The sequence below is a fragment of the Eleutherodactylus coqui genome, chromosome 9 (assembly GCF_035609145.1).
Source record: "Eleutherodactylus coqui strain aEleCoq1 chromosome 9, aEleCoq1.hap1, whole genome shotgun sequence".
Classification (NCBI taxonomy): Eukaryota; Metazoa; Chordata; class Amphibia; order Anura; family Eleutherodactylidae; genus Eleutherodactylus; species Eleutherodactylus coqui.
Genome location: NC_089845.1, coordinates 117797519 through 117824358, shown reverse-complemented (window position 1 = coordinate 117824358; position 26840 = coordinate 117797519). Strand labels below are relative to the sequence as shown.

General features: G+C 43.3%; 1 protein-coding gene across 1 annotated transcript in view; it reads left to right on the top strand.

Annotated features, from left to right (window-relative positions):
• The window catches only part of VPS13B (vacuolar protein sorting 13 homolog B), a 968736-nt gene that overhangs the window by 402419 nt on the left and 539477 nt on the right, over positions 1-26840 (top strand). Inside the window, exon 21 of the mRNA XM_066578394.1 lies at positions 1153-1297. Within this exon, the coding sequence (XP_066434491.1) occupies positions 1153-1297 (145 nt within the window). The remainder of the gene's footprint in view (positions 1-1152; positions 1298-26840) is intronic.

Here is a 26840-nt window from a genome sequence, read left to right as displayed (position 1 = left end):
TGCCTCTAGGTCTTCAGGAGGTGAAAATTCACCAGAATAGTGCCTACCACTAGTATAATACATGGTACAAATATCAGGTTTGTGTCACCTTTTGGGTAGATGCTATAGTGGCCCAAACCCTGGCCCAAATTTACTTCCACGGAAAATGACAGATTTTGATGCACCCTTTGAGCAAAGCTTTCAAGTTAGCTTTGGAACCAGAAAAGTTCACGATGGTACCATTAAACTTAGCATAAAAAGTTGTGCAGAACCTCCAATTTTTAGCGTTTATAATCATGTAGTTCCAGATTTATTAATAGCTAATAAATGCTATTTTATTCATTGTTGTACGCGCACTTGTAGACACCCTCCTAAACAGGGCGGTCTAACTCAGGAACCATTAGCTGTAGGAACCTGAAACTTTGGGAGAGTTCTTTTGATACCATGGGTGTGTAATGCACCAATTTGGAACAAAATCTGAGATAAGAAGTTGTGGACTTTTTTTTATGTTTTAGACCACTTGACATGGAATGACTCTCATGGCATCCTCGTTGATCAGCTATTTGAAGGGGCTGAGGTGCTCTGGGCAAGCACTGCGGCCTCTTCTTCGGCCTGTGACGTAACATTTATCACTAACATGGCCTTTCTACACTTTTGTGAATGAGATTCAAATAATTGGGATTGACCTTGAAATACTTGGCACTGCTACTACACAGTTTACGACTCAGTGCTTGCACGAATGCCATAGCATCGGATGATCGGCATGATCAATGGGAGTTGGATCCCCAGTGATCTGATGTTGATGACCGATCTTGAGGACAGGTCAGCAGTATTAATCTCCTTTGAAATATTGCATATTATTTTTGGAAATTATTTTCTGTAGTTCCTACACGACTTCCACAAAGAAATATTTGTCTATGGATGCAAACCAACCCTGTCCAATACGCCGCGTTTATCTGTGCACCTTTCTCAATTCTGTTGTGATTTCATTTTTAGAGCCCCTAAAAATCAGTCCAGTTATTGAAAGGCAAACAATAACAGCTCCTGTTTCTGACTCTGCTCTGGCAGAGATCCTGTGAACCTGCTAAACACTTAATTATACCAGTTTTACCTTTCACCTGCCGAATGTACAACATTGCAATGTTTATTTTTTCTGCTTTTTTTTCTCCTCAGCCGCTGGGATCCGCTCCTCTTGCCATGCCACTGTCGAGGAAGAAGGAGGATGAGGTGTCACTTGGCAGCACGCCCTTGGCAAAGCAGGCATCGAATCAGCCGTCTGAGTATGCCAGCAGTCCTGTCAAAACAAAAACCGTAACAGGTATGCTCTCTTCTATAGCTGAGAAAATACATATCGGGAGCTTTTAGTAGGTCAGCTGTGCAAACACTCTCAGGCACCTTTGGGCTTTTCACAAATAGCCCCTGTGTTAGAGATTTAATGTTTCTATAATTAAAAGCCATCCGTTCTTATTATTTCTACAGCTCATGTTCTGCTTTTCTTCTTGTTCATTTTTTTTTTTTTTTTTTAACTACAGCATTACTTCTGTTTCGCTCATTTTGTTTTAAAGTAGCACGTTTGCCCTCTAGCTCGGTAATGTGACAAAATCCTATAGTTATCTGCACTGTACAAATATGTATAGCAGCAAGGTGTAATTGGTGAATTCAGGACATCGTATGAGCACAGACCAAAAACTAGAACAATCTTCGCTTATAACGTTGATCACTGTTTCCCCATTTACCCCTCTGAGGCCATGTCTCTTTCCTTAGGCCGGTCTCACACGACTGTATTGGTATTGTGGATTCCGTGATCGGCGTCTGCGTGGAATTTCTGGTGTAGAACGCAGGCTTTTTCGAATTTTCCTTCACACTCCAGTATACAAATAGTTTTTTCTGCGAGCAGAAGCAAAAATCGCAACATGCTCTTTTTTTCCACAGAATTCACTCAAACGGCCTCCATTGATGTAAGTAGAGGCATCCAACCCGCAGACCATACACAATTAACGTTGCATATGGGCTGCGGTTACCCGCATCATCGCTAAGTGATAGCGGGGGAAATATTAAAAAAAAGGATTTTAAAGCAACGGTTCTTCCGGCGGAAATCTCACGTTTTTTCGCTGCGGCCAAACCGCAAGATTTCCGTCGGGAATCCGCCCCGTGTGGACCCAGCCTTAGAGCTGTCACAGTTCTATATGCTTATGTGCTAGTTTACATTGTGAGTCAGATCCACGACTTTCATAGAGGGATTTTATTCAGGGCAATGTGCCTTAACATGATTTTAAAAAATGGCAAATCATGCCAGAGTCATGAGAAAGAGCGGGTAGGCTCCTGCTGCCTAACATATTTACTATAATTTGTACCAGCGACTTAAATAATTTATAGCACTAAACTATACCAGCTCATAGCTGTTTTAGATTTTAATTTCTGGCTCATTGACAGGAAAAAGGCGCCAAACTTATTAAAAAGCAGTGCATCTTTCTCCTTTTTATTGCTGCTAAAACCTGGCATAAGACTTCCACCATTTAATAAATCCTCCCTCCGTGTCTAGTAGAAGTATTTGGGGCTGGCAAATATGTGCTAGACATGAGAGGCATAGGCCATCACTACAAGGCATGTGATGCAATTTCGTTTCAGGGATGACATTTGAGGTTTCTTTTCTGTGTAATTTATAGTGTAATTGTTACTTACTTTTTCTTCTCACTTGCAGTTTAAGTATTATACATAATTATCAGTCTGCAGACTGTCCTTACTTGTGTGTTCTCACTTGTTCAACAACTTATTAAAAGTCCGTCCATCAATTAAAGTGTCTTTTTAAAAGGAATCTGTCACCTACTTTTAGCACTATAAGCTAAGCTTATTGGCCAAAGTAGGTCACCCGCTGAGTCTGGGGATGTGTTATACTTGCCTTCTCTGTCAGTCCCCCGATGTTAGCAATGCTAAGTAGTCCGCCCATTCAAATTTTAAAATCAGCGGACTGCTTAGCCGTGCCGCTCAATGCATTAAGCATTGGCTTCCAGCGCTGGAATCGGGGGAACAATGGGGAAGGTAAGTATAACACTTACATCCCTGGACCCAGCTGGTCACCAGGGATTATTCTGACATTATGGAGTCGGGAAGGATTTTTTCCTCCGATTGTGCTAAATTGGCTTCTGCCTTGTTTTTTTTTTTGCCTTCCTCTGCATCAACAAGGGGTGTGTGGAAACAGGCTGAACTAGATGGACATTGTCTTCATTCAGCCTAACCTACTATGTTACCTAGTTTTAGCCCATAAGTTTAGCTTATCAGTCTTTTTCAGGCTGGGTTTCCACGTGGTATTTGAATTGCTGTTTTACTGAGTTTTTATGGCATTTCTACTGTGTTTTGAAAGTGCTTGTTAATTGCACTCAAAAACGCATACTGAAAACTTCATGCATTTTGCCATGAAACACCATAGTTTTTCGAGATCACAATTATGATACATAAAGTACATTGAAATCATCTGTTTCACCTGGAGAAGCTCCTCTTTAAAAAACTGCATCAGAAAAACGTATCTTAGTGAAATTAGTGTGCACCTCAAAAAAGCAGTAGAAATGCAATAAAACAGGGATTCTAACGCTGTATGAAAATGTAGCCTAAAGTTGCATCCAATGCCGCTCTTCTGGCATATTCGTTGACGGCATCTGAATGGATATACCCAGAGAATGGCAACCGACCGTTGTGGTCTCTGATTGAATGCAGCGGTCAGATGGTAGCCATCTCACAACAAAGGCCACAAGAACCTCGGGGCTGCAGCGCTGCATTAAAGGATAGTAGCTAAGTACCGCTACTTTTATTAGGTAACAGAGTTGGATCTGGTTTTAAAAAGTTGTTATCTTGCCCAAACAACTTCTTTATATGTGTTTCACTATTGCAGTATGCAGCTCTAGAAACAAATTTATACCAATCACAACAAAGCACGTGTATTACAGCATTGTCTTTGGAACTTTTTAGACACCATGTTGGCACAGCTTTCTTCCCCAGCATATACCAAGGTCTAAGTCTGTGCAACACTATCGTAGCCTCGTACAATTCCTCACTATAAAGTACTTTCTGACTGATCGCTGTTTAGAATTCATGATGAGAAGAAATAAATACTCAATTAGACCTGATGATCTAAAATATTTGTTTTGTACTAAAAATATTATTCTGTTAACATCATCTGATCACAGAAAGGAACTAATGACTAGACTCAGTCAGATCTTCCCAGAAGTATTTATATAATTGTAGTCTGTCAACTCTGGAGAGTACAGGGATATTTGCTGAAATGGTGGAGTTTTCATAAATGTTAATTTACATAATGTGTTTTTTTTTCAAATTGCAGACCGAAGGTGAACTAGAAATTAGGTAAACACATCGAGTGGCTACTTTATTAGACACACAGCCCTTTCATAATTGGAGCTTCCCTATATAGAATTTCGGGCTAATGCCCCAGATGGATTTTTGCCGCGGTTTCACACGGCGGGAATCCGCGACGTTTTCCCTCAGCTATTAGGTTTTATGCCTTTCAATGTTCACGCTGTGGAATTCTACTGCGTAATTCTGCAGCGTGAAAGAAATCGTGGCATGTTCTAATTGTAGTCAGTGGAAGCCGTCCGTCACGCAATACTTCCACTGTGAGCACAGCGGAAGTATCGCGTGATTACCTATAATCACCCACCGCCAGGGCATCATGTGCTGCACTGCGCATGCGCGCCGGCTCGCTGCACAGCACTCGCACAACTAATCAAGAGAGGTTAGTATGGGGTCTTTGAGGGGGCGCCGTGTTAGACTCTGAGGCGATATTCCACTGGTGGAGTCCGACACGGCCTTGGGCATGAAGCCTTAGACACGCAACCCCGCTGTGCAGCATAATATCAAGTGAACAAGTTTTGCTTGGATCGGTTTGAGTGAATCCACAAAACAATAAGATGATCCGTCAATCTGAGCAACGTTGAATGAGACCTGGTCATCAGTGCAAGACTAGCTAATGCCATTATTTGGAAAAACTCAAACTCGTGGGATTTTCTAATGCAATGCTGTTAAGAATATACCATAGAGTAACTAAAGAAGAACATTCAGCGAAGAGGTATACTGTGCTCATACAACATTCATTGACGAGAGAAGTTAGAGGAGGATGTCAGGAATTGTTCTGGTGAACAGGCTGTGTACAGTTAGGCCTTAGTCAGACGGGCGTTTTTTCGCGCGATTTGCGGATCGCATGACGGATGCGCATCCCCAAATCGCGTGACCGGTGCGCGCAAGTCGCCCGCAAATCGCCCGAAAATCTGCTCCTAGCCGCGTTTCATTAGAAACGGGCCGGAGCTGTCCAGCGCATTGCATTCAATGGAGAAGGCAATACAGCCGTCTCCATTGAAAGCAATGCGCTGCGGGCGAGCCCGGGATGAATTGTCAGTAAGGGCTTAAATATATAAGCCCTTACCTGCAATTCATCCTAAAATGTGTAAAAATAAAAAAAAATTGTATGCTCACCTGCCTGCAGCCGGAGCTCCGAGCGGCCGTCCTGCAGTGGGTGTGAAGGGGGTGTGAGTCAGACCTGCCCCCTGATTGGCTCAGCGCTGAGCCAATCAGAGGCATGCCTCACTCACACCCATTCATGAATTCATGAATGGATGTGAGTCAGACCTGCCCCTGATTGGCTCAGCGCTGAGAGGCAGCAGTCACTCACCCATTCATGAATTCATGAATGGGTGTGTGAGTGTTTTCAGCCTCTGATTGGTCAGGCTGTGACCAATCAGAGGCAGATCATTCAGCAGGCGGGGATTTTAAATCCCCGCCGGCTGAATAGTGCCAAGAAGCAGTTCAGGAGAACTGACAGCGGCCGCGGCTGGACTCCGGCTGCAGCGGAAAGGTGAGTATACAATTTTTTTTTATTTTAACACATTTTAGGATGAATTGCAGGGAAGGGTTTATATATTTAACCCCTTCCCGACAATTCACCCCGCGCACGCCGGCAGCCCATTGCTTTCAATGGAGCGGCTGTATTGCCGCTCCATTGAATTCAATGGGCAAACATCGTTCTTCTCTGCCACAGCTGTTACAGCTGTGGCAGAGAAGAATGATTTGTCTTCTATATGTTCTCAATGGGGTCAGCGCTGCTGCCGCCAGCCCCATTGAGCGCATATACAGAAGAGAACAGGAATCGCAGATCGCAGATAGGTGCGATCTGCGATTTTTTGTTCTATAATTTATCGGACGAGCGCATAAAAAGCACTCGTGTCCGATACCATTGCAAAGCAATGGTTTTATAAAATCGCCGGACGCATGCGCATGCGCAAATCGCGGCAATAAACGCCCGTCTGACTGAGCCCTTAGGCTGTTTTCACACAGGGGATTAAATAGCGTGACATGAGAGTGAATGAAAACACAGAATTATGAAAACAATGATTTTCAATGATTTCATTCCCATTTGCCATGTTTTTACTCATGCAATGTGGTGTGAAAAAAAAATTGTGGCATGTCCTTTCTTTCGGAGTTTTTTTTTTTTTCTACCTCTTATTTCCCTATGGAGCCACCTTTTTATTGCATCGCAACGCACAAACTTGTGATGTGTTTTTAACATTAGAAACTCCTATTGCTTTCATGTGATAACCGCATGCGGCAGCGCTGCACGATTTTTAACAAGAAAAAACATTGCTGATGCTCAAAAATTGCCTAAACAAAAATGCGATTTCGCCACAATTTTCTCGCAGCGATATCACGATCGCCCACATGGAACTAGCCTTAGGCAAATGACAGCTGAATACAACACTGGTGCTCCAACTACCATGTCTGAATGCACAACGTCATTCCTTCGCACAGATGGGCTATAACATCAGGCGACCTGTCTGAGCGCCATTACTGTCTAAAAGAAATAGAAAGGCAAAACTCCAATGTGCAAAAGAGCACAAACACAGAATCGCTAATTAGTGAAAAAATATTTCCTGGTCATATGAATCCAGATTCTGTTGCACAGTGCTGATAGGAGGGTCAGAATTCTTTTTGCAAGTTGCATTAATTGATGAACCTTTCCTGTTAGCTGTTCAGAGTGAGTCAAATCTAATTTGCCGCAGATGCAAAATGCTCTACTTGTCCAATATTCCTGTGGAACGATTTCAACACCTACAGTAATAGAATTTATCCGAACAGGAACTGCTGCGGTTTTGAAGGCCAAAGGAGGTTCAGCTTGCTACCAGATCGAGGTCTCTAGCAAAGTTGCCATTCTGTGGATTTTGCAGCAATTAAAGTGCTTTTTTTTATTGTTTATAATTACAGTATGACGAGGAATGTAACCATGAGAAAGTATTGTTCATGGGCAACTCAAATTCAGTAGCTCAAATACATAGTAACGTAATAAAAAAGAAGTCATTGGAAAGCTTTATAAAATTCCTTTAAAGACAAACACGCGTTTATTAAAGACGAATCCATTTTGAAGCATCCCTTGTTTATTGTCCTACTGTGCATGTTAAATTTAACCTTTTCCAATCCACTGTCTGACGTCTAAAGACATTCTGATTTAAGCTTGTACAGCTCCGATGTTGGAAGACATCCGGCAGGGTATTCTTACTGCATATTGCTGGCCGCTCTGTTGTCGGGGGCCTCTCCAGCATGTCACATACTGCAGTACTGGCTCTAGCTAGCAGATGGCGCCATTGTATAATGGCAGAAAGAGAAAGCCCCCTAGGAAACCCTGAATCCAAAATTGGATTGCAAAGGGTTAAGAGGAGACCTTTAGTTAATAGACCACACTACTGGCTATAGTCAGGAAGCTGCCTACATCTCTGGGTTACAAGTCTTCTATAGGAAAAAGTGGGCATATGTCATTTCAGTGGATCCCCACTGAGAGTTAAACAAGTATGTGATACCCTAGTTCATAACCGGAATATCAACTGCTCCCCTTTCAGCAATCGGCTGCTCTCAAGGGTACCAGCTACTACATGGCTTGGTTCACCGCCTTAAATTTATTGCACCATATTCAGCGCAAGTTTCCAGTTCATTTGTGGTCACCACACTTTGAGATAACTTGTGTTGGTGCTTATGCACTTTTCACCACGTATCACGTGTGTGTTGCAGGGCCACGTGAAATGCGGTGAATGGAGGCAATGAAGGTCAATGGACTTTCATTATATCCATGCACACGACGTGTGGACAATGTGTATCGATATGCAAGAGAAATCACAGCATGCTCTATTTCTCTACATATGTAACAGAGCGGGGAATTAAATTTTTTCCTTTAAAAAAAAAACAGTGCTTATCCGTGTGATTTGCGAGTATGCGCAGTGCCATACGCAGACTCTGACAGCTCTCTGCCTGCAGCACATATGGCTGGAAATGTGTAAAACACTGCGGGTCTCCTTGCAGCAGTTTACGTATACGGCTGTAGGCATGATCCCTTTACAGTATATGATAGCGAATATGATAAATAGCAAAAGTGCAATTTATTTACCTAAAATGACATTTTTGTGCTGAAAAATCCTTGTAAAATGCTGGCTATTATGGATTTTTCTTTGTTTTGCTGCCATTGCCTGTTGTCAAGGAAAATCTTTCCCTAGTAGCAAAAATAACAAGATGGATAACAGGAAGTGAAGTTGGGGGATGAGTCATGCTGCTCATAAAAGCTTATGGAACAGAGAGGGAGTGAAAGGGAGCTGCTGCAGAGGAAAGAGTGAAGCAGAAAGACTCGCATAAACATGGCTGCAGTTAATAGTAAGTGATTTACTGGGTTACAGTTTCTGAAATCATGTCTACGCTTCTCAATACTGTTGTACACTGCCCTACATTATGCTGTTATTTCTTTGCGTTTATATCAGATTCTCAATCCTCTTGTGACTGAAGGGAGGAGCCTGGCTACTGCGCTGTGTCCTATAGACTGTACACAGAGAACTGCAGACCCTGTTTGCTAAATATCTGTAACACACAGACATAACCGCATCATGTAGGACAGTGTACAGCAAAAGTAAGCACTGTAAATGTTATTACTGTAGCTCAAACACAATAAAAATGACATACTATTAACTTGCCATCCAGTGTATGTGTGATTTTTGTGTGATTGACATATTTCCACATACCACTATTAAAAGAATAATACTCTTAAAAAAAAAAAAAATCACAGGCTGGCTCAAGTGAGTCTCATATGTCGATCTACTTATCTTGTAAATCTTGACATTATTTCATCATAGCTCATGAATCCAGCGGATTAGTAGAACTGTTATTTTGCATCAAAATTCCAGAAGGAATGGAAGTTTTGTGCCTCTAAAATTAGCACCATATGCAGTATTGTTTATGTAGTTTTCACCATGTGACACCTCGTTTTTTTTTATCAGTAGGGACATCTGATGCTCGGTGTCAGTGAGCTTACTTATACTCCGTTTTATATAAACAGCTAATATGTAATTTGTATCTACCCTGGGATTTATAAGGATTATTTAATCCCATTACATATTTTATAATCACCATGCTGTCAGATAGGATATATTTTTATTTTCACAGCGTTTCATAAGAAATATCTATTCATGTGTAAATAAAGGAAATCCATTCACACCAATACGCAAAAAGTAGTTAGAATATTAAATTTAAGAAGTTGTGCAGGAGCTGTAAATTACTCGTGTAACATGATCTGGACTACAGAAAACAGAATTTTGATTAATATAATATTGTAAAACAATGCGTGTGACTCAAGTGAACTCATGACAGTAAAGTTATACCACCCAATATCTTTTTTTTAAATTCGTTTTATTTATTAATGATAAGCAGTCTGCGAGACACATAATAGAAAAGATTTGTACAATACATATAAACGTAAATAGAAACATATTCGTGGTTTCAAAGGTTAACATCGAAGTTGCTACTGTGTCTACCAAACTATCCGTCTGTAACTTTATTAACAATAAACATTTTCTAACTTTTATTAACCGTAAGCTGAGTTTTGCTCTTCCTTATTTGGGTCTTAGTGGTTACAGGTCCTCCAGGCACTTGCCAATGGGGGGGGGGGGGGGGAGGGGATTAACGTGTATTGGGTTTAAATTTCAGTTGGTACTCAGGGTAGAGTAAGAGTTTAACCAGTCTCCCCATACTTTTTGGAATTTAGCTGGGCATCCTCTGTGTTGGTAAATGATTTTTTCATACGAGGTTACAGTGTTTACATTTTGAATCCAATGTAGGATCGAAGGGGGTTCTGTTGCCATCCATTTCATAGCTATTTCTTTGCGGGCCAGGAATAGTGTCTTCTGTAGGAAGACCCGAGTATGGAATGGCCACTCCTCCTCCTCCAGTAAACCGAACAGCGCCACCTTAGGGTCTAATTCAATGGATAATGGGGGTTGTAACAGTGAGTTTACAAGATTTATTACTTCTGCCCAGAACTCCCCAACATGCCGACACCTCCAGATTAAGTGCCAGAAGTCCGCCCTTGGTTGGCTACATCTCTGGCATGAATCCGAGGTCGTATTGCGCATTTTGTGTAGTCGATTGGGAGTGAGGTAGGCTTGATGTATAATGTATAGCTGGGTTAGCTTGTTATTTACGGCTGGTGATACTGACAGGTGGGATTCAGAAATATCCTGCCATTCCTCAGGTGTAAGGGAAGTAATGGCACGTTTCCATTTATCATATGCTGGGGGGGGGTTAGGATTTATTTTGGCTGAGAGGAGGTGTGTGTATAGAGCTGATATTAGGCCTTTGGGTCCTTGGGATTTGAGAATTCCTATTGTGGGGAATTTGGATATGCGGGCCGAAGGGGGGGGAAATTGGGAGTTTAGTGCATGTCTTAACTGAAAGAATCTGAACAGTTGGAGGCGTGGGGCCTGTAGTCTATCTCGCAGTTGTGTAAAAGTGGGGAGGATTCCGTCTATATATATATATCTTTTATTGCTTGTACTCCTTGGGCGATCCAGTATTGTGGGTCTGGGACGGTCTGTAGTGCGGTAAGACCAGGATTGTTCCAGAGAGGGAGCTCTGGTATTACACCCTGGTAGCTCTGGAGAGTCTTTGTTTCTTTCCAAACGCTAAGAGCCAGTTTATGGAGTGGGATTAGTTCGGTGGCTTTGGTGCATTCTGGAAATTCCAAAAAGTTCAGGAGATTTTGTCCTGTTACTTGTTTAGCTAGTTGTTTGTCTGCTATGGGTAGTTCTTTTCCTAAGACCCAGGCTCTGATGTTTCGCAGTTGGCCTGCTAGGTAATAAAGTCGGAGGTCCGGTAGGGCCATTCCGGCTTGCTCTTTGGGTCTTTGTAGGATTGATAGACTCAGCTTAGAGCGGGAGGAATTCCAGATAAATGTTATCATTAGGGAATTTAGGGACTTAAAGAGGCGCTTGGGGACATTCACTGGCATGTGTTGTAGTATGTATAGGCATTTGGGTTGGACGACCATTTTGATGAGATTTATGCGTCCGGCTACGGATAGTGGTAGTTTAGCCCATCGCTTCAGTTTGTGTTTTATATTTTCTAAGAGTGGGTTTATGTTATCTGCTATTGCATTATTATGGTCGTGTGACATGATCATTCCCAGATATTTGAATGTTGAGACTGGTTTTAGTCCGTATCTTGCGACGCAGGGGTCGTTTTTTGGGTTGGCCTCTGTATAGAGGATTGTTGACTTGGACCAATTAACATGTAGTCCGGAAAAGTGGGAGAATCTGTCTATGTGTGTCATGGCTTGGGCAAAGGAGTCTGATGGGTTCGATAGGAATAGGATTGTATCATCTGCGTATAGTCCCAGTTTGCTTTCGAGGTCTGACCATTTAATGCCGGTTACACTAGGGGCACTTCTTAGTCGGATCGCCAGTGCTTCTATGGCTATGGCGAACAGGGCCGGGGATAGGGGGCATCCCTGCCGGGTACCTCTTGCCAGATGGAAATCCGTCGAAGGAACGCCATTGACGACCACATTTGCAGTCGGGGATTTGTATATGGTTTTAACCCATTGTTGAAACTTGGGTCCGAATCCGAAACGGATCAAACAGGCCTCCAGAAAGGTCCATTCCACAGAGTCAAAGGCTTTTGCCATGTCGAGTGAGACCAGAGCCCAGGGCATATTGTATTGTTTGCCTAACTGGATAGCTGTTTGGACTCTGCGGATGTTAATGGTTGTAGACTTCCCGGGCATGAAGCCCGTTTGGTCGGGGTGTATTATGGATAGGATCACCTGGTTCAGTCTAGTGGCCAGAATTTTCGTTAGGATTTTGTAATCCACATTCACCAGTGATATGGGTCGATAAGATCCACAATCTGTGGGATCTTTCCCAGGTTTCAGGATGACTACTATGGATGCTTTATAGAATGAGGCTGGGAGTGTTTTGTCTAGTTGCGCTTGAGTTAGTACCTCAAGAAGCTGTGGGCCTAGTTGCTCGTGGTATTTGCGATATAGCTCTATGGGAAGACCATCAGGTCCTGGTGATTTGTTAAGGGCCATATCTTGGGTTATTAGCTGGATCTCTTCCAGAGTAAAGGGGGCTTCCAGGAGATTGACCTGCTCTTCAGAGAGGGTAGGGAAGTCTAGATCATTCAGATAAGCCAATACATCTGTTACCGTATTATTAGAGGTGGAGGTGTATAAGTGAGCATAGAATTCTTTAAAGCAATTGGTGATAGATAAGGCGTCAGTGAACTCTGTTCCTTGCTGGTTTTTTATCTTAAGGATCGTGTTTGTTTGGTTTTCCCGCTTGATGAGGTTAGCGAGTAGGTGGCTGGATTGGTTCCCTAACTCAAAGTAATGTTGTTTGGAGAAAAAAAGTTGACGTTTAGCTTTGGCATGTATTTGGTGCTTATAGAGTCGGGATAAGCTGAGCCAGGCTACTTTGTTGGCGTCTGTGGGGGCTGATATATATGCTTTCTCGGCCTCTAGGGTTTGGTTTTCTATCTCCCTGTCGGCCTGGGATGTCGTTTTTTTAATGTGTGAGATAGCTGATTTGAGGAATCCTCTAATATAGGCCTTGAGCGTGTCCCATTTCAGGGCGGGGTGGGTGTTATCCTTGTGGGCGTCTAGGAATAAGGAGATGTGGAAGGGCATCTGGTCGTCCGGTCCAACAAGTTTGAGCCAGAATGGGTGTAGTTTCCATGTGGGCCTTATTTTAATTTGTGGGAATTTTAGGGTTAGCAGTATGGGGCTGTGGTCTGATATGCCTCTCGGGCAGTGTGTTATGCTTGTGAGATGTATTGCCAGTTCTATGGAGCTAAATATGTAGTCTATTCTTGTCAGCGCGTTGTATCCCGGTGAGTGGCAAGTGTATTCCCGTGTGTCGGGGTGGCGTAGTCGCCAGAGGTCGACCCATCCGACGCTTTCAATTAATTGTCTCAAAGGGGAGTTTGAGGTGGGGGTGGGATTAGAGGATGTGTAGAATTTGTCTTTGATAGGGTCCATTATCATGTTAAAATCCCCTAGACACATCACCTCCGCTGATGGATAGTGATGTGCAAACGCAATAGCAGCCTGCAAGATATGGAGGTTGTTGTGAGGCGGATTATATATAGATAAGATGACATATGGTTTGGAGTCTATTTCTCCGTATATAAATATGTACCTTCCTTCGGGGTCTCTGCGAGTGGTGATTGGGTTCCAGCGCACTGATTTGTGAATTAGCACCGAGACGCCCCTAGAGGCGGAGGTGTGGAAGGAATGGGAAGTCCACTGGATCCATGGTTTTGACATGGTGTCTGCTTTATCTTTGACAAGGTGGGTCTCTTGTAAGCTAATGATGTGCGGGTTTAGTTGTTTGATATATGCAAATACCGTCCTTCGCTTGAGTGCTGTGCCAAGCCCTCGGACGTTCCAGCTAAGGCATTTTAGGGACGTCATTGTTTACGTGGGTGTAAGATTTAGTCTTTTGTCTGTGGTTTTGGGATGGGGGGGGGGTTGGTATTGGTGTGTGTAAGGGGGGAATTATGTTAGCGCCTGCTTGTGGAAGACATTGTTGAAGAGCAAAAACATAACAATTCAAAACATTGAACATTGACATCTCACTAAGATTATGCCGCGGATATCGAAGAAATCAGCAAAACAGAAAAATTGGGGAAAGGGTAAGGAAGAGGGGGGAAATGGGAAGGAGGGGGAGAATAAGAAAAAGGAAAAAACAAAGAAGAAAACAAGAAAACAATTTAGCTACGATCTAATTAGAAGTAGCAGATGTTCTGTCTTTTTTAGGGGAAGACTTCTGTTGGCCTTTTAAAGGCTTGCGGCTGACCGCTGGGCTCCAACCATAACTTTAGCGGTATCTCGGTTGTGTTGCACACAGTCTATGCGTCAAAGGAATGTCGGGCGTGTGGGTCACAACAAGATTTAAAGTCTCATAAGCTAGTGTTGTGGGGACGTTCATCCTTTTGGTGTTTCAGGGTGCATATCTAGCCATTCCAAGGCCTCTGTGGGAGATTGGAGGAAGATCGCCCTTCCCTGGGCTACGATTCGTAGGCGGGCAGGGTATGCCATTGAGTAGGGAATCTGTCTCTCTTTAAATTTTCGCTTCGCCTCTGTAAAGGTGGCTCTTTGTTTTTGTAACTCAGCAGAGAAGTCAGGAAATATAGAAATCGTTGTATTGTTGTACTTCAGCGGGCCTTTAATTCTGGCTTGGCGTAGTGCAGCGTCTCGGTCCCTGCAATTTAGGATCCTTATTAGAAAGGGGCGCGGGGGGGCTCCCGGCTGTGGCGGTTTTGCAGGGACTCGATGGGCTCTTTCTACTGTGAAGTTGGTGGAGAAGGTGTCGTCTCCTAGTAGTGTTTTTAGCCAGGTTTCGGCGAATGTTTCCATATGGGAGCCCTCTGATTTTTCAGGTAAGCCTATTATGCGTAAGTTGTTACGACGCGAGCGATTCTCCAGATCGTCTGTTTTGGATTGGCAGAATTCTATTGCTCTTGTTGCCTTTTTGACCGCCGTAGTTAATGGACGCAGTGAGTCTTCTGCATTGGAGACACGCTCTTCCATTTCCCGCATTCTATCGCGCATATTGTGTAAGTCCTGTCGCAGTAGGGAGACGTCAGATTTAATCTCCTCTATTTTATTAGTAAGAGAAGATTTACAGGTGTTGATTGCGTCCAGGAGTTGGCGCATGGTAGGTTCTGCGCTTTGCCCTGTTTCGGTTTCAGGTTCTTTCGCCTGTGTGGGTCGCGTTGCCCGCGGGGTGTGATCAGGGGTTTCAGAGCGAGAAAATTCCTTTAGTTTTTCGGTGGCAGAGCCACCTTTCGCGCGTGTACTCATATTAGAATTCGTTGGGTTGGTGTAGCGGGTTATGCGAATTGTCGTTATAGTATAGACTGTGTCAGTATTTGCTTGTAGAGGTCAGGGGTCTGTATCTTTGCGTTGCCGTGGGCTACCACGCAAAGAGTATTCAGTTGGCTAAATCTTGATAGCGCCCAATTGATTCTAGGCTAGGTCTGGTCGCGGTGGAAGAGGGTGGGGGAGTTGCGCCAGTCAGATATGGCGGTTGCCGACCGCGGGATATTACAGTCTACAGGGAATAGAGTATTCCGGTTGTGTTGTAGTCCGCCTGGACTGTGTTTGCGTTTGTGAGGAGCTATACGGTCCTGAGTGTTGTCCCCCAGCCCCCTGTGAGCAACTTACAGTTTTTTGTTGCCGGCTCCGCAGGTCCGGTCCCGGAAATGGGTTTTCCTTCAGGGGTTAATCCTCCGGTGCTGTGGTTCGGTGGAACGGACCGGAACCGCGTCGAGCCGCAGAAGTCGATCAGGCTGGGGCCGTTGGGTCCATTCAGAAAGATAAAATAGCGAGCAGCGCCAGAGATGGACCGTTGGGGGGCCGTTGGGTCCGTCGCCGCCGGCGCCGGGAGGAAGGAGCGCCGCTTTAAATTTGTGGCGCCTGGATTAGGTCGGCGTGCGGCAGAGGCGTTGTAGTGTAGTGGCTCTGACGAGGTATTGACCTCGGCGGGCTCCGCGGCAGCAGCACGGGCACAGAGGACGTCCCCCGGCGCTCTCCAAGGAGGCGGTCGCCCGGCGGCGGCTCGGTCCCACTCCGGGAGCGATGAGAGGTAGGCGCCCAACAGCGGGGAGCGGGCGGCGAGTCTCGACCTCCGCGGCCGGCCACAGGCTGGTGATGTCGGGACAGTCAGCGCCGGCAGCTCCTCCGTGTCCTCCGCGGCTCCAGTCCGGCTCCGGGTGCGTCGCGAGCGGAGCGGCTCGCTCCTTCGGGTAAGCTCGTCTGTTGCGGCGCGATGTGCGCCGATCCCCGCAGCCCGGGGGCAGCGCAGCGGGGCTCCGGTGAGACCGGAGCGGCGCGGCCGGTTCCGAGCGCCAGCGGGGTCTTCTGCTGGGTGATAGGTGAGGAGAGGTGGTCCGCTAGGGCTCCGGATCAGTCAGGCGGCGGGTCAGGCTAATAAGGATGGCTGCAGACGAAGCGCGGGAAAACTTGGCGGGGCGCCGGTGCCGTCTCCCACTCGCGACTCTATTACGGGAGTTAGAGGGCTGCCATCGCTCTCAAACCCGGTCCAGGTTGTCTCCGAGGGTCAGGGAGCCCGTTGGTACCGTTTGGGTTGCACAAGTATTGGTCAGGCCAGGATTTTAGACGGATCTTGCTATCCCCTCTGGGGAGCACCTCTTAGTTGCGACCTTCCATGCTGGTCGCAAGCCACGCCCCCCCACCACCCAATATCTTAGGTATTTTTTATTTTATTTTTCTTAAAGGGCTGTGCCCATCTTCTTAACCCCTTTTTTTTTTTAAGCGATCCTCTGGTTCTGGATAAATAAAGATGGCCGCAGTGCTTCTCTCCCCATCTGATACACACTGTGCATTAGTATGCATCACTAGTCTAAGACACTACAGGCTGTTTTGATTGTTCGGCGCTGCCCATGTGAGCAACACTGGCCAGTCAAAGCAGTATGTTTTGTCTTAGGCTGGTCTCAAACGAACGGGGTGAATTCTGCATGCGGTAGCCCGCATTGGAATTTGGCTCTGGCTGCTGCCAGCTTCCGCATGTGCCTTAATTTATATGTACTGTGTATCGGATGGTCCAGACGGCTCGCCGTCGGACATGGACAGTACAGATTTTTATTTTTTAAATCACTGCTTTTCCGGCAGCATTGCTAGGCAATGATGTGGGTACCCGCAACCAATCTGGAATTGAGATTCTGGATATGCTACGGGTCGGAGAGCTTCCTTTGACTTCAATGGAAGCCATCTATGCAGAATCTGGACAAGAATAGAGCATGCTGCGATTTTATTTCCACAAACGGAAATCGGAATCACTGTCCGCTCATGTAAGTGGACTTCCCCATCGTCTCTTCTTTTTATTGGAATTGGATGCGGAATACCGCGGATCGTCTAAGTGGTTGATTATCGCAGCTTCTGCAATCCAAATCCGCTTGTGTGAGACTGACCTTAGACTAGTGATGCATACTATTGTACAATGTCCATCAAGTAGTCAGAGAAGCATCCAGATTTGTTTGTCTAGAACAGGAAGGTCACTTAAATCATTCCACTACTAAAGGTAGCCATCAGGTCACCCTAATGGAGACATCCATCAAGATTCTGCATCGGACACATCTTGTCCCAGTAAGGATAAATAAGTTTTTCCCCCTCAGTTTCACCGCTATGCTTTAGAGGGTGTACAGAAATGGGGTCCCAAGCGCATATATGGTGGAGATGTCTGGTGGTAGCCAGATTATGGTCCCAGGTTCACAGGTTATTGCAGAGGCTATTCTTAGGTCCACTCCCAAAATCCCCAACAATGTTCCTATTGGGAGACCGCCCTCCAGGAATTAGATACCAAGCACATAAGCTGATCCAGTATATATGCATGGCAACCAGGATCCATATAGCGGCCAGGTGGAAACATCCCACCCTCTCATTTAACAATGTCCAGAATCGGATCTCTCAGATTGCTTTGTATGAAAGGTTGCACGCCATACAGACACGTTAGTGAAATATAGTGAACTATGGAGACCTTGGATCGAGTTGATAGATATTCCAGGTCTTAGTCATAACCTGCTCTTAACCTAGAACCCTCCTGATGATCTTTTAAGCCTTAAAGGGCCTATGTTGAATTGCTACCTACTGTAATTACTGTATGAAGGAAAAAAATGAAGACCTATGTTTTTGTTGTAGTTTAGTTGCTTGGTTAGAATTATATCTAGTATTCAGGAGCATTTGATACTTTTAAATTCTGCTTATTAGGAAAAACATTTGTTAGAAATATCCAAAATGTATGAAGATGCATCAAATGTTATTCCTTTTACTCATCATTCCGCCCCCTGCGTGGGGTAAAGTGAAAGCATGAATGACAAATGTATCAATTTCTATACTTTAATAAAACCCGTTGAAACTAAGTCATTCCACTGCATATAAAGTAAAGAATTAAGCAGCTTTGCAAAGTCCTAATTAACCCCTTAAGAACCAGGGTATTTCGGCCCTAAAGGACCAAACACTTTTTAGGGATTTTACCCATGTTTTTTTTTTTTTAATTATTATTTTTTACTGCCCTATTCCTTTTTCCCTTCAGCTACCAAAATTATTTTTGCTGTGTTTTTTCCATGACATATAGGGCTATTTTTAATATTTTTTTTCCACAGCTTTTTTTAAAGTTTTATTTGTGATAAAAAATTAAGTTTTTTTACATTTATAGCTGTTTATTTTTAAAATGAGTATATATAAGCTAAAATAAATTCTGGGAATGGGTTCTTCATTTTGTTCCTGATGTTTTTATATATAATTTGTATAGTTTCGGATTACACTATTTATTATACTTACACACATATGCAGACTAAGGGCTGATAAATTGTTCAAATGTGAATACATGCCTTGACTGAAGGCCGCACAAAATTTTGTTCACTTCTTGTTCATCATTCAATTTCCGTATGCATAAAACAGAACAATGGATTGGCCCATGTAAACAGGCAGTCAATAATTTACAAAAACTCCCCATCCCGCTTCACCTGCATTCACTAGCGATGATCGTTTCTGTGTAAAAGCAAAATTATTGTAAAAACAATGCTGGGCATCTGCGTGTGACAGGTTGTTTCTTGTAAAATGGCCCTATTGAGGAAGTCACCCCTTATGCTTCTTCAGTTGACTCTAGAGCAATTTTTTTTTACCTCCCAGCGGTTCTTTGCTAAAGGCTTTGTGCACAACGTAGTAAGGGTGGAGAGTGGCACTGTACGCCCAGAACAATGCCCAGGGAAGTGCTTGGCAGCCTGTATTTTAACTATATAGTGCTGCTTGGCATCTGGGGTACAGCCTTTGCAACTCTGGTGCTGCATGGTAAAACTGTTGTCAAGTAGTTAAAAAAAAACTGCGGAATAATTGTCCTGAAATGAAAAAAAAAATCCTCCCTTTTGCGCTGTAATGTAAGAATGACATGTGACTGCTGAGGACAGAGATTGGCTACAGTGGGTCATGTGCCCTTACAATACATCATCGCAGGCAGCCACCAAAGCATCTCTGCTAGATCAGAGGGAGACTGTAGAGGCGAGTGCTGTTTTATTTAGTTTTTTTATTCTAGGATATTCTATTTTTTTGTAACTACTGAACAACCTGTGTAAGGCTTTGTGGAGGGCAGCTCACTTTTATATCTTTCCGATATTGCAGTGTAGCTCCATTATAATGGATACAGCCATGCTGCAAGAACACACACAACCTGTGGACAGGCATGGCAGTGTTTTTGGAGGAATGCGACCATGCTTTTTAATACTGTACTAGCTCTTTAGCCCTATTAATAGACACATTAAAGAGCTCTGGATTCACAATTCCGAATTCATTGCCATAATGTGTGCGCACTAAGTGGCTTTGTAAATTGTAATACTTCCTTTTTTTCCCTCGTTTTACTCCAAGGTTAACAAATGCTTTTGTTTTCTTTGGATTGCTCATTTGAACTGAAGTGTCATGATTTAGCAGTTATTTTTAGTACTGAGGGAAAAGCAGCTCTCCGCACTTACACAAAGCAGAGGTGCAAGAGGCTCCACAACAAATGGCTGTGTAATGAATCTGCACCCCGGCTCTCTGGGAAAGTTTATAACAATTTTCATGCAGCAGATTGTTCACTCACTGTCAGCATCACACAGATCATAACCTACACCCCACTGCCAGTAATAAGGCTGTAAATTCCACTGGGGGTATCTGGTGATATCATAAACCACAGCAACAAAACGCTGAACGGTTTAATAATGTCACCGGAACTCTTAGATGGAATTACAGCATGGCTTTTTACACGCCATTTGGGTGTATTTTATTTACTGCAATACATGGTAACCGAAAATAACACATACCAATTTGGGCTTCCTAGGATCTGTTTGCAGCTATAAATGCAATGACTTTGAATGAGATATTGTGAAAGAAATTACAATGTTGGAACCGGTCCTGCATGCTTAGTCAAAGACCCTTAGTCATTAAAACACTGTATTGTAATACACCATTTGAACATCTGCACGGGGGGCTGCTCAGCCGATCAAGTCCCTGGGCTGGGCTGGAGCTTGTGTTGGTTTGACTACAGTAAATCAGGCTTCTACACTATTTTAATCGAACCAAGAAAGATTTAAACTGTTATGGTTCTCAGCATTAAGAAGTAGAAAGAGCATCAAAGAAAGATCAAAAACGTATAATAAGCGAAAATTCTAATAAGGGTGAAGCAGAGAGTAGAACAGCTTTAGTATATCTTAAAGAAACTCTGTCACCATCTTTTTGCACCCATTTCTAAAAACGCCATAAGGTAGCGCCTGTCAACTGTGAAATGTGCAGTAATTTTGGAGAAAAATACATTCTATTAGTAGCAGCACATGCATAGAAGACTACTTAAAGTAGTCCTGGATATTCATAAGCTGCATGCTAGCTACATCCACCCGCCCTTGACTGCCATCTGCCTATTACTGTGCAGAGGGGTGGAGCAAACCCAATGCTGTCCTGTCGGAGGCTTTGGTCCCAAATGAATGTCTAGAGACCAAAAATGCCTTAGGAAGGGCTGTGAAGAATGAATGGACTGTGGAGGTACTGCCAACCAGGAGAACTCGCCAAACATGGACACGGCAGATGTGTGAAGAGCTATAGAAAGAAAAGACTGGTGGATAGGCACAACTCTCTAGAAAAGATGGTTGGGTGGTGAAATGCATTGTCTAACTTATTTTATGAAGTATATTAGAAAACCAGCATAAGATATGTTTTTCGGGGAAAATCCCTTCTTCAGTGAAGCTGGGTGGGACTAATAAATAAAGAATATACAAAGTTAGAGGAGTAGTAGCAACATGTAATAGATATGTTGCAAATGCAAGAACAGAAAAATAAGTAAAACGTTTTACTTATTGCTATTACTTAGCTATGTATTCGCTTATGTATTTTGGTTATATTTATTTATTGTAATCTAATTGTAATTTATCTTGTTTTATTCAATTTTTATTCATTTTCTGATCTGCCATTTGCAACATATCTATTACATGTTGCTACTACTCCTATAGCTTTGTATATTCTTTATGTATTAGTCCCACTCAGCTTGACTGAAGAAGGGATTTTTCCCGAAATGCGTATCTTATGCTGTTTTTTTAATATACTTAAAGGGGTTGTCCCGCGCCGAAACGGGGTTTTTTTTTTTTCAACAGCCCCCCCCCCCCGTTCGGCGCGAGACAAACCCGATGCACTGGTTAAAAAAGAAAACCGGACAGTGCTTACCTGAATCCCCGCGCTCCGGTGACTTCTTACTTACCTGGTGAAGATGGCCGCCGGGAACTTCCCCCTCGGTGGACCGCAGGGCTTCTGTGCGGTCCATTGCCGATTCCAGCCTCCTGATTGGCTGGAATCGGCACGTGACGGGGCGGAGCTACACGGAGCCGCTCTCCGGCACAAGCGGCCCCATTCAGAAGAGAAGAAGACCGGACTGCGCAAGCGCGTCTAATCGGGCGATTAGACGCTGAAAATTAGACGGCACCATGGAGACGAGGACGCTAGCAACGGAACAGGTAAGTGAATAACTTCTGATAACTTCTGTATGGCTCATAATTAATGCACAATGTACATTACAAAGTGCATTAATATGGCCATACAGAAGTGTATAACCCCACTTGCTTTCGCGGGACAACCCCTTTAATAAAAGAGAAGTTGGATACTACATCCCACCATCCCAACATCTTTTCTGGAGAGTTGCGCCTATCCACCAGTCTTTTCTTTCTATAGCTCTTTAGATTTTACTGTGCATAGAAAGAGAGCTGCCAATCATTGGAGGGTGGAGTGGTTGTGGCTAGCCTGCAGCTCATGAATATGCATGGTTAGATCTGTATCTGGATGCTACCAATAAAAAGCAAGTTTCTCCAAAACTACTGCACAGATATATATAGCAGACATATCCCTGTAATGAGTGTGACAGGCACTACCTTATGGTGCTGTCAATGAGGGCTGCAGAAAGTTGACAGATTCTCTTTAAAGAGTACCTGCACTTTTATAAAATGTTTGACATGCCATATTGACATGTCAGACTTTCTTCTGAAAGGTACTCTTTAAGTTATGTTGACATAATCGTCATGCTTTCTGTTTTTTTGTTCCGTCATAGGAACAGAAAAATAGAAAGCCATATCCGTCCTATGACAAAGCCAAATGGCACCAAAGGGACCTCATTGGCTGTAATGAAAGATCTGTACTCCCGTCATACCTTCTGGAATTTTCCCAGACAAAATAGTATGGCATGCTGCACTGTTTCATCTGGGATTTTTGGACTGATCTGTGACAGATGCTCTGAATGCAGCTTCTGCCACAGATGTGAACATATCTGTAGTGGTTCCATTTTTATTTGCTCTCTTGATAAATGCTCAGTTTCAAAGAAGCATCGGAACCCCAACTGACCCCACTGAAGTCTAATGCGTCACTGTCAGTTTGGATAAATTAGGAAATGGATCCATCGTGGCTTCCATTGCAGACAGAAATTGTACAGTAGCAGCCAGTGTGACCAGTCTTGGATTAATGACACCTAGGTCTGTGGCTGTTAGTGGGATCCATCAATATAATCTGTGCATACATTTTTCACTTGGACACCTTATCTAGCAAATGTCTAAATACAAAGATTCGTACACTTTGAGGGACATTAATAAAACCTTTTAATGCTAGTTTCTGGCTTTAAAAACTCACAGATTTGTGTGCAAGTGGGGGTTTGTACAAAAATGTGTGACTTTTTTCACCTCCTACGCGACCTTTGTAAATAGCGAGTGTTGTTTTTAACAAATGTTTCGTACAGTATTTCATTGTGGGAAAGTAGATATCTCCTATTTGCAGCACCTGCAATACCTATTGTACCCATTTATTTTTTTGGTTTAACAACTGCAGACTATTCTGTTAGACCTAGAGAAGCGCAGCTGTAGAATCACTAGAGAGAACAGTCGTTGTGCTTGGGACTTCTGTTGATGCAACCTGACTACAAAGGAGCCAGTTTGTAGTCAGAATCCACTAGTTGACCACATAATTCTGTACTCTGGTGGCAAATACACCCAGGATTGAAACAAGACTATGAAGGCAAAATAATAATTATACACATTACAAAGTGGCAGATTCTTATAGTTTATAGTTATTTCTCCCTAATTTGTCTGAAGGTGAACCTGCTGTTTAAAAACATTTTTTTATGGCGCGTCCCATAGAAGATGTGCATGAAGATTAGTTTTTGATTTTTATTTAGAGAATAAAGACATGCTTATAAGAAATATTTCTAGTGATCGCATCAATGACTTGCACTCAGTGAGCCGTATGATCATCGTTTATTCATGCCTGCTGTGTGGTGTTTGACCACTCATTAGAAGGAACAAAATCAGCAGGTGATTCTAACTGGGGTTAAGCAGTCACGCATGAATGAACAGTCAAATGCTGCCAAGACCTTTTACTGTGGTATTATAAAGGTTCCCAATGCCCATCCAGTGTAAGTTAAAGTGTAAGAGCCTGGAAATGGTATAGATTACACTGATGATCAAGCAGTATTATCGTTGCAGATTGGTTACAGTAAGATTTGAATTGGACAAAGGCCAGGATTACATTGGGTGGTGCTCTGTATGATACATTTTCTTTGTGCCTTTTTTATTTGTATGTCCAGTTAGACTGTGCAAACAATCATAACAAACCAATGTGTAATCATACCATGTGTTTCCCAAATAGTGCCATGCATTGACCATATAACCATTTCATACAGTTACCTTAAAGGGGTTGTCCCGCGCCGAAACGTTTTTTTTTTTTCCATAGGCCCCCCGTTCGGCGCAGGACAACCCCAAAGGATGTGTTAAAAAAAAAAAATTTATTACTTGCCCGAATCCCCGCTCTGCGACGTCTTCCTTCTTCTTCCTTCACCAAGATGGATCTTCACCCACGATGCACCGCGGGTCTTCTCCCATGGTGCACCGTGGGCTCTGTGCGGTCCATTGCCGATTCCAGCCTCCTGATTGGCTGGAATCGGCACACGTGACGGGGCGGAGCTACGAGAACCAGCTCTCCGGCACGAGCGGCCCCATTCACCAGGAAGAAGACCGCACAGTGCAAGCGCGTCTAAAAAAGCAAGAAGACATCAGAATTAGACGGATGCATGGCGACGGGGACGCTAGCAACGGAGCAGGTAAGTGAATAACTTCTGTATGGCTCATATTTAATGCACGATGTATATTACAAAGTGCATTAATATGGCCATACAGAAGTGTATAACCCCACTTGCTGCCGCGAGACAACCCCTTTAATGATAATGGTTTACTGTGTCATTACCACCATATACATCACTGCAAAAATACTGTGTTGCAGTACCAGTGTTACACAATACCTGAGTAAATACCATACAATAATGGAGTGGTGCTCAGAGCAGAACCCAGTTCATTTACCCTATTAAGGCATATAGACATCATAGAGCGGGTTCCGCCTCTAAGGAAACCGCAGTATAAACCAGAATGGGGAGTCGGTCAGTAAGAGCAGTTCCTGTTCTAAGGCACCTTCTGCTGTCCTGGTATTATAGGACAGCCATTTATCTGAAAGGCCACCTTGCAATATTCCATTGCCCTTGCAGCTACTGTTGCAAGGGAAATGTGTAGTTAACCATGTATTTTTTAGACAAATTCAACCAATTAGTAGGGGTTCCAAGAGTGGGACCCAGCGCAATCAGCTATTGCCCCCAGTCCCTACATTCTGGAAGGGGTTGTTCATGCTTGCAGAACCTCCTATGGATTTTTGATGGACATGAGCCTCAGGTACCAGGGGATATGTGTTGCATCATTCAATGGTTGCACACCCTGAAGTTGAGCCTTCATTTGACTCAGACCAAAGACAAGAGTGTTGTTGTTGCAGGCAAAAATTTTTAAAAAGTGTTTCAATGGATAACACTTTCAGCCACATTATTTTATATTTCAGCTCTAGTAGAACAAGTGGCAGAGCGAGTCACATGTTCAAAAATTATAAACCGATGCAGCAATGCTAGCGGGAAATGTGTAGGAGCAAGAAAGATTGCAAGCTGTGTGCTCAGTTTAGGATATCATTATTCATGGAGAGTAATCTGTCTTATGCAAAGACCCGGGGTACAACTGAAATAATTTTTCAATGTTTGTACATTTACCAAATTACTTTTGGTGTATTAAGTCCCCAACCACTGGTAGTTACTGACTTTGATTCATGTTCTTTCCATTTTCTCAAGTGCTGAATGACTTTTTCAGCAGTTGCCAGTAAATTGTTAACTGAAGCATGTCAATTGTGGTGGCACGTAACAGCCTATGTCCAAAAGACATCTTTCATAATATTCCCTTAAAGCGTGAAAGTTATGACATTGACAAACTATGGAAGATATTCTCTTGTGACTAAGTAAGCTAATGGATATTGCAGTATGATTAGTAAGATCTGGACGGATTAAGTTGTTTAAAGCTTGATTTATACTCCATAGTTACCACTACTGGATATTTAATTCCAAATCGTTGGTATTGAACTTTGAAACTGTGGAACATAAGTGAGGAGTTAGGAGTACAGTGCATTTTGGGTTCTTTGCTGAGGAACACTAATCCCAAATTCTCTAAGAAATGTAATTTGACAGTTTACAGCCACCTGTATCACCAACCACAGCAATATCAAGGGTTTCATATGCTGGTGGTTCGGGCTTTAAAGGGAAGCTGTGACGAGCTCCATGCTGCTCATACCATGGGTAGCATAAAACCTGGACAGATACTGACATTACAGAGTAGGATGTTGTACTTTGAGACTTTCTGACGTTTCACAGAGAAAACATAGTTTAAAGAATTGCTGTGAATGGAGAGAAGAGTTACTTTGGGCAGCTCCAATTCAGCTTCTTCTCACCCCGCTTGGCTAGATTGTCCCCTCTCTCTCTGTTTTGCCTCTTTGTGACCATCGTTGTCTTCAGAAGGGTTTTCGTAACTTTACCTTTATTTAACGCCAACATATTCTGCAGCAATGTAGACACATAATCACTGGTGTCAACAATCAAATCTCCCTATATCTGACACATATACTAGGGCTTTTTTCATACAAAGCCTGGGAACCTACTGTTATGTTTGGTCTCTTCGAAAAACCAGAGTGCCTAGAGGAAAGCCATGCAACTTTTTTCCTCTGGTCTGGTTGAAAATTGGGTATAGTCTCATATGGTAGATTCGTTGCATACATTTCTGCAATAGTTCCATTCATCTTAGTAGAACTTGCAGACATGCAATATGCTTACTACTGCAACAACCCCATGCAGGTAAATGGAACGGATTTTCTGTTGTAGAAATTTCGATAACAAATCTGCCTTTTGTAAATATACCCGTCCTGTATAAAAGTGCTTGCGAAAAGTTATAAAACCAAGAATTTAAAATGTGGGATTTTCTTTGTTGTTTTTTTATGTTCATGAACTGGAACTTCAGTAAAGTTTTGATGAACCAAGTCATTTTTTTTGTGGTTCGTTGAAGGAAAATATGTTTAGATGTGTCCATTATATCACAGTTTTGTCTGATTATTCATCATGGCTAAT